General features: G+C 53.1%; 1 protein-coding gene across 1 annotated transcript in view; it reads right to left on the bottom strand.

The window, feature by feature from the left end:
- Positions 1–1587: 1587 nt before the first annotated feature.
- PSMA5 (proteasome subunit alpha 5) overlaps positions 1588–8446 on the bottom strand; it is an 8956-nt gene continuing 2097 nt past the window's right edge. Inside the window, exons 3-8 of the mRNA XM_008638007.2 lie at positions 7234–7301; positions 6459–6566; positions 6317–6375; positions 5526–5628; positions 4485–4571; positions 1588–1863 (exon numbers count right to left, since the gene is read on the bottom strand). Coding sequence (XP_008636229.1) covers positions 1786–1863; positions 4485–4571; positions 5526–5628; positions 6317–6375; positions 6459–6566; positions 7234–7301 — 503 coding nt within the window. The 3' untranslated portion in view covers positions 1588–1785. The remainder of the gene's footprint in view (positions 1864–4484; positions 4572–5525; positions 5629–6316; positions 6376–6458; positions 6567–7233; positions 7302–8446) is intronic.

Raw genomic sequence — 8446 nt, 5'->3', positions numbered from 1 at the left:
AGAGCGCGGGCGGGGGTCCCGGGGGTCCCGGGGGGCTCAGGGCCCGGCGGGCCGGGGAGGGGACAGCGCTGTGCCCTGCCGGGCCTGGCCCCGGGACACCGCAGAGGGGCCGTTTCTGCCAGGTGCCATCGTGCCAAGAACCAGGTTCCGTGTTCCCTGGGGCGCCACCAAAGCGTTCCAGCCTGGGGAAGGGAACCGGGCTGAGCTCCGCGGTCATGAACTGGGATAAAGGGAGCCGGTTTGGCTTGGGGCCGTGTCCCGGCGCTCATTCCTGGCCCTCATTCCTGGCCTGCCATGCAGGATGGGCCAGGTCCCCTTCCAGAGCCACCGCAGAGCGGTTGCGGGATGAGCAGTGAGAGGCACAGCCTCGCCGCAGCCCGGCGCCAGGAATTCTTCCCAAAGGAGAAAAGTCCATCACCCAATAATTTGATTCTACCTGCAGGGGCAGGTGTTGGATCCAGCTCCTAGCAGAGCCTCAGGCAGCACCTGATGATCCATTTGTTCCCTTTAATCTGCTCTGGAAGAGGAGCTCACAGGAATTCCAAGAGGAGGGCGCTGGGCTATGCTGAAACTGAGGTTATGCAAGGACTGATTTTCCAGACTTTGCTTCCCTTCCTGAATCCATCTGGCAATGGCAAGAGAGGGGAAAACTAACAGGATTGGCATTTTTCCTTCTGGAAAAGGCAGAGGCTGGAGGTGGGGGGAGATTTGGCTTTGCCAGCTGATGAAACACAAGGAGAATTCCTCATTTCCAGCATTATGTTGGGGAAAACGTCCCTATTTCCCAGGATAACCCCTGTCCCAGCTAGGTCCAGCTCTTCCACACCAGCCAACGCTGTTTGGTTCAGGGTGAAATCGTAAATTATCCTGAAACTGTAATTGAAAATTGTAATTTATCCTGGGATTTGATTTCCAGGCCTCTGCCCTTCCGAGGGCAGCGCAGAGCCAGCTGCCAGGATTGAAGCAGAGCTGGCTTTCCCCACAACCATGATTTTATAGGAAAATACTCTTTTAATCTTAATTTCTTCCCTTATCAGACCCATCTGCGATTCCCAGACACTGTTTTGAGGACACAGAGAGAGATTTTTGCTGGAGAACAAAAAACTAAGTGGGATAAGGAGGGATTTTCTGATGAAAAATAGGGTTAACTATCAAAACTCTGTGGTACCTGCAGGATTTTGGAGGTGAGGGGCTGTCCCAGGCCATTATCCCTGTTTCTGCTTGGTGGGCTCTGATCTATCAATTTTTATGGATTTTTTTCAAGCCCTACTCAAAGCAAACACAAACCCCAAGGCTGATCACAGATTTCTTTGCAGGGAAGGAGATGGAGCTCCAGGGATGCTTTTACAGATAAAAAACACTGGAGAAGGAGGGAGGAATGCACTGAACAGATTAAAAGCTCTCCTTTTCTACGAAGAAATGTGGAATGACACCTGGATTTCCCCAGAGACAGCACCACAAGAGGGAGACTCGCTGCTACAGCAGAGCTGGCAGTGTCCTTGGCACCGCCACTGTCCCGATCCACCCCCAGTTTCAGCTCCAAATCCCCGCCTTCCCACCTTTTCCCCCCGTGCCGAGGAGTCCAGAGAGAGTAACAAAATTATTTATTTCATTCCCTCCTCAGGAAAACCTCAGTTCTGTCCAGAAATGGTAAAAAAACCTCTGGAGTTGGCAGGAGCAGCAGATCCAGGTGCTGTGGGAAGGGAAGTCCCAGGAGCTGGGGGAACTGGACCAGTTCCTTTGGTCGGGGAGGGGTGTGAACTTTTGGGGGTCTCTCCCTCTTTTTCAAATATCCTTGATGACCTCCTCAAGCTCCTCTTTTGTGTACATGTGGAATTTCATCCCAGGCTCCACCGTGGCAAGCTGGAAGAGAAGGAACAAGGGGTTAAGTGTGGCTGAGGAAAGCAGGGAGCAGCTGTTCCTTCTTCTGATCTGCCAGACCAGCAGGATCATTCCAGCCCGGAACACGCTCCGTGAGTCCCTAAAATAGCTGCCTGCTGCACAAATAGCTTTGAATTGACTCAGTCTCCTCAGAGGAGCAGCAGAAGGGAATTTTAGTGGGAACAGGCAGGCGCTGCTCCCACTTGATGGGGGAAAAGCCATCAAAACCTCCCAGGAGAGAATTCCTGCCTCTCCAAAGGCTTCCTCTCCCCCAGGAACCAACCAAGGGGACAAATCCTGGCCTGTCTGGGAGCTAAGGGGACTCAGGGTTGGCTCAGGGAAACTGAGGCAGAGATCTCTAAGGAAAACAGGGACAGGGACAACACAGCGTCAGGGCAGACAGCCAAAACATTCCAGAGGCAGCACCAAGGATGAGGGATACTTGAATGAAAAGCCTGGAAGGGAAACATGAGCAGAAATATTCACACCTGGCTCAGGGATGAGAGCCCAAAACAGGGACAGCTGTGTCAGTGGAAATGCCAAGGCTCCAGAGGGAGCTGGGATGCCCCGGAAGGAGCTGGGGTATCCTGTAACAGACTGGGATGGGACAGGAACGGGCTGGGATGGGGCAGGAGTGGGCTGGGATGGGGCAGGAGCGGGCTGGGATGCTCCTGAACTCACAGACACTGGGCACATGGTTTGACTCTTCAGGGATCAAAGTGTATGGATGCAACCAATAAGCTGAAGGAAAGCTCTGGAGCATCCCAGCAGATCCCAGAGCTCTTCTGAGGTGACTGTTCACAAGTCTCCCCTTCACCAGCACAAGGGGAAGGAGCAGATCCAGGGGCAGGAAGGTTCCATGAGGTGTTTCCAAGTAGAAACGTCCCTGAGCCTGAGAGCTCCTGCCAGCCCAGGCTTCACCGACAACTCTCAGACAAGGCGGAGACACTTGGAGATGCCACTTTAGGCCTCTCAAATCATGGAGTGGTTTGGGTTGCAAGGGACCTTAAAACCCATCCAGTCCCACCCCTGCCATGGCAGGGACACCTTCCACTAGCCCAGGTGGCTCCAAGCTCTGTCCAGCCTGGCCATGGACACTGCCAGGGATCCAGGGACAGCTGCAGCTGCTCTGGGCACCAAACCACCTGTGCAGGGACTGGACTGATCCTGGACCCAACCAGACTCAACAAGACCCAGATTTATGCACCAAAACCAGTTCTAATACTGAAAAAACCTTCATGAACACCCAAAACCAGCACTCAGAGACACCAGTTCCTTTGCTTTTCCACACCTCCTCAAACCTGTCCCTCACTTTCTCCCGACAAAAGCTTCCCTCCACCATTCCCTGACAGGCTTCCCAGGGAAGTCATTAATCCAAAAGCATGAAGTCCTTTCAGGCCCTGACCACCGCCATCCATGGATTTAACTCTTCCACAACCACACTTTCCCTTCTTCTCTTTGTTCCTAGATGGAAAATGCCACAGGAGAGGAGCCAGAGCCAAGAAATGGGAGAGGCACATACTTCTAGGAAGCAAAGAGCTCTTCAGGTGGCAGATTTTCATCCACGGGGTGACTTGAGTCAATAGAAACCTTTTAATCCTCAGCACATTCCTGCTGTCCTCCCCCCAGCACAATTCCACCCCACTCCAGGGCCGTGCCAAGCACAGTTAAGCCCTGTTAAACAGGGACATGACATCAGGATACTGTACACATTCCTCTGCCTGCACTGTACCAGGAAAAAATGTATGGTGAAGGGCTGGAAGAGCACCTGGGAAGGAGATTCCAGCCGCCTGGCATGATTTTGGGACAGAGTATCCAAGTTTCCTTGTGCTGTTGGCCTTCCCCTCCAAAGGAAGTTGGTTAATCCCACCAGGAATGGTCCCCCCAGCAGCAACGTTTCATACAAAAATGGGGCAAACACCTCGAGGCTGTTTGGGAAAAGGTTTCCCAGCACTCAGAGGGAAGGAATGGGAGGAGAGAGCAGCTCAGGAGCTGGAATGCCACACTTTGGAAAGGTCTGGTGTCTCATAACCCACCCGAAATAGAAGCAAACTCTATACGCCAGCATGACTTCTCATCTCCCAGTTACCCCACCCAATCCAAAGGGTTTGTACCTTTCCCACCCAAAAAGGAGCCTATGGAGCAGGTTTGGGGGGCCCAGCATCTCCAGGTCTGTGGGTACTGCCTGCTCCCGGGGTTCCAGGGGCACAGCCATTCCTGGAGGATCCTGTTGCTCCCACTGTCCAAGGGATTTTTGGCACTGCCCCAGGACTGATATAGCAGCCCAGGAGCTGGGTAATTTTCATTCCTTCTAGTATTACAAGCAGCAAGGCAAAAAAGAATGGCTAGATCCAGGGGAAGAACAAGCCATCTGGGTGGTGTGTTGGGTTCTGCTGACTGGAGGTCAGAGAATCCCTTCTGCTCATCATGGATTAGCTGTGAAAACAGACCAGGCTCTGGACCTCTGGAAAAGCTTTAACTTTTCCAAAATGCCCCAGAGGAGATGACAAAAAGGGCAGGAACATCTGCAGCAGTTGGCTCAGGAAGCCCTGAGCTGCTCCATTCCTTGCTCCAGGGGCAATCCTGACTCCAGGAGGACTCACCTCGATGTTGGTGGCATTTAGTTTCTCCTCCATGACCTGTTTCAGGATGACCAGGGAAGATTTGATGGCTTCCTTTAGCGTCATGGACTGGAAAACAAATGGCTCGTGGATTACATGGTGGAGGCTCAGGACGTGGCCCTGCTCCCTCCCCTCTCCCAAATCCCTTGAGCCAGGCAGCGAACGGAGCAGCTCATCAAGGCAGCTGCAGCATCCCCGGGACACTGGAGCAGGCAGGGCAGGGATATCCACAGGGACAGTGAAATCCTGCCTTTCTGAGATTTAAAAATGGGTAATTTAGGCACATAAATCTGAAGGGATTGGGACAGCAGAGGCTGTTTCTCTTCACCAATTTCCTCCCAAAAAGCCAGATTCCCTCTCAGCAGGAGCCTCCAAGCTGCATTTAATCTGATAAATCCCATGCATCACTAGAGCCAGAGGGATGTTCAGCACAGCTGGGTTCACTCACTTTGCACTTGAAAAAGGGTTGACAATCCAGGGAGTCCAGAGTTTGGGTAATTTGGAGAATTCTAGTGAACAAATGAGTCTTCCCAGCCACCACCACTAATTGTGCTTTCAATTAGGGCTTGGTTTCTTACTGCCCAAAACAAGCAACTCCCTCCTCAGGGGGGAAAAAAATTCCTGTTTAATACCAAACATGACCAGAACTTGCAGCACAAAAGCTGCTCCCTTGCCTGGTGAGGTGAAGGTGCTGGTATGAGCTCAAGGTGCTTCCAGCTGCATCCACACGGAGCCTGATGCTGACAGCAGCACTTGGAGCTCAGTTTTTATTTATAGAGAACTTCCTGACATGGCCTTAATTACCTCACAGGCAGAAAGCAGCTGCTGGGAGTAGCTCTACTCATCGTAGAGATCCTCAGCACCTACTCACAGGATCCACTGCTAAGGAGTGATCCTGCCCTGAGGATCCTAGCCCAGCCCAGTCCTAAATCCTCACTGGGAAGGGAATTAGGGGATCCTGGTAGGTGGTGAAGTACCCCAGACCCATGAGAAGTGACCCCCAATCCCAAATCCAGCCCTTACCTTGTGGTAAACCTCCTGCAGGGAGCTCTGGGCTCCCTCTGAGGCGGAGCCAATGGCTCTGGCATCGCACTGCACGAATGTTCCCGAGGGATCCATGTGGAACCTGTGGGGACAGGGGGTGACTGCCTGCACCCCATCCCACCCCAGGGCACCCCAAGGACTCTCTCACCAGCTCCCCAGAGCTCCCTGCACAGCTGGAGCTGGGATTCATCCCCAAGAGCTCCTGGGCTGGCAGCTTACACACTCTGACACTGCCCTCCTTCCTCAGAGAACCATTTTCCTTTGGATTTCCCAGTTTACCCTATTTTTTTTTTAATAAATCCAGTAAGTTTTCCCTGCTGGAAGGGAGACCTGACTGGGCTGGCTCTGCCAAGCCTTTCCCACTTCCAGTGGGGCCATTTGAAGCCCTGAGTTCAGGTTACAGCTGCTCCAACACCTCCCCAAGGAATGTCACATGGATTATGTTACTGGTGGCTCTGCTGGTCCTTTAGGGAAAGGTAAGAACACACTCAGGACGAGGAGAGCTTTAACGCTTCCCTCCTCCCCAGGAAACCACATTTTTAATAAAGAAAAGCAAGGGTTTGGGGAAGATATGATGTTTTTTCCATGGCAAACAGGCAAGCAGGGCTCTGGAAAGAGTTTAACAGGATTAACAAACATATCAGGGACATAATGGGATAAACCCCGAGGGTTAGGCTTAAGGAAAATCCCAGAATGGAGTCATTAAAACAGCCTGGGAATTTTGCAGTGGAGGTTTGGTCTTTTCCCTGGATTAAGAGACCAGAACTCACAGCTGGGGTCCCTTCTCATCCACTCCTCCGAAGAGCAGAGCGACGCCGAACGGGCGGGACTGCAGGAGAAAGGAGGGAATGGGTCGGACAAGGACAAGGAAGGGGGGTTCCCCAGCACCCCCAGATCCCCCCTGGATCCCACCATGGCTCCTGGATCGGCATCTTCCTCCCCGAACTGCAGGGCCAGGTTAGACACAGCCTGTGTCACACTCTCCACCGTCATCGTCTCGTTGTAGGTGAACCAGTGATTCTGCAGGAAAATCCAAACAAAGATTCCCATTATCCCCATGGTCCCAAAATATGACGCTCCTGCGTGGCTGAGGTGGAGTGATGCCCTGTGTGGACACAAGGATAACTTCCCTATGGAACTCTGGGCACAGCCAGTTCTCCCATGGAAGCATCAGGCAGAGTGGGATGTACAAAAATCCACAGAAAATTTTGGGATACCAAGGCTTGGGATGCCAACAGGGAAATGCAAGGCTGAGGGGTTTCATCCCGGTATCTCTAAAAATCCACAGAAAATTTTGGGATACCAAGGCCTTGGGATGCCAACAGGGAAATGCAAGGCTGAAGGGTTTCATCCCAGTATCTCTTTTGGAAGTCATGTGTTATCCAGCTCTCCAGAAGGTGGAAAAGTGCTGATATGCAGGAGAAAACCCCAGGAAAATCCTTTGCTGTAGCACAGATTTGTTCCTGGGACCTCCAAGCACCTGAGGCATCCAGGAAACTTAAGGGGATAAAAATAAAACCAATACATCCAGTATTTTGCCAAAACAGTCAGACAGCCCCTCTGCTCCCAGCAAAGCCTCCAGCTTCCCACCAGCTTCTTTGATGGAATGATCTTCCCTTTCCCAGCACTTTCAAGGAATTCCTGGGATTTGTGCTGCTAATTTAAGAACAGAGATGTCGGATCTTACCTGAGTCTCCACTCTGGCCTTGTCAATTAAAGTCTTTGCATCAGCTATTAGGCCACTCATGGCACACCCTGGAATGGGAAAGGGGAAACAGGGGTCATTCCACCCATTCTTTGGGATGTGTTTCCCCCCAGACTGCCCAAAGCCCACGTAAAACACAAAGGGCTGCAGAGAGAAGCTGGTCCCTGAGTGGGAACGTGGGAAAGGGATTTGTCCCACTGGTGAGGCCACACCTGGAACCCTGGGGTCAGTTTTGGGTTTCTCACAAGAAGGACATTGAGGGGCTGGAGTGTATCCAGAGAGGGGAACAGAGCTGGGGAAGGGTCTGGAGCCCCAGGAGCAGCTGAGGGAGCTGGGAAAGGGGCTCAGGCTGGAGCAAAGGAGGCTCAGGGGGGACCTTGTGGCTCTGCACAAGTCCCTGACAGGAGGGGGCAGCCGGGGGGGTCGGGCTCTGCTGGCAGGGAACAGGGACAGGAGGAGAGGGAACGGCCTCAGGCTGTGCCAGGGGAGGCTCAGGTTGGACATTAGGTAAATTTTTTTTCACGGAAAGGGTGGTCAGGCCCTGGCACAGGCTGCCCCTGTGAGCAGTGGTAGAGTCCCCATCCCTGGAAGGGTTCAGAAAGTGTCTGGATGTGGCACCTGGGGACACGGATTAGCAGTGGCCTTGGTATGGTTGGACTCAATGATCTCAGAGAGCTTTTCCAACCTCAAGGATTCCATGGAATTGAAACAGATTTGCTCCACAACCTGCTGGGAAGGGGCCCTGGCTACCCCACAGCCAGCAGTTGCAGCAGGAGCTCCCAGCACAGACTCCACTCTGGGAAGAGGGGGCTGCACCGCAAGCCCCCAGGAAGAGGAAATAATCAGACTCTTGGAGCTCTTCCCATGCCCATGGAACAGCAGCATGGGGATTTTGGAGGTTTCCTGCCTTTCAGGGCGATGTATTTGGTCATGAGCCCATCGTGAGCCCCTCAGGGCGTGGGTGGCTCCAGGTTGATCCTGGAGAAACTGGCCCCGAGTCAAGCCCACCATAATTCCCCACCCTCCCAGAGCTAAATTTGGGATGAGCTTTCATGAGGGAGGTCACTGAGGCAGGGGGCAGTGCTTCAGCTGCCTCTTTCTGGTTCCTGCAGCTACGTTCTGCTGGCTCAGAGCCTGGAAAACCAGTGACCAGGAGCTGGTGTGCGCTGGGAGGGAGGCGCCTTCCTGCGCCCTG

This window comes from Corvus brachyrhynchos, unplaced genomic scaffold (genome assembly GCF_000691975.1).
Source record: "Corvus brachyrhynchos isolate BGI_N302 unplaced genomic scaffold, ASM69197v1 scaffold67, whole genome shotgun sequence".
Taxonomy (NCBI): domain Eukaryota; kingdom Metazoa; phylum Chordata; class Aves; order Passeriformes; family Corvidae; genus Corvus; species Corvus brachyrhynchos.
Note: the sequence above shows the minus strand (reverse complement) of the source record. Positions and strands in the feature narration are given on the sequence as shown.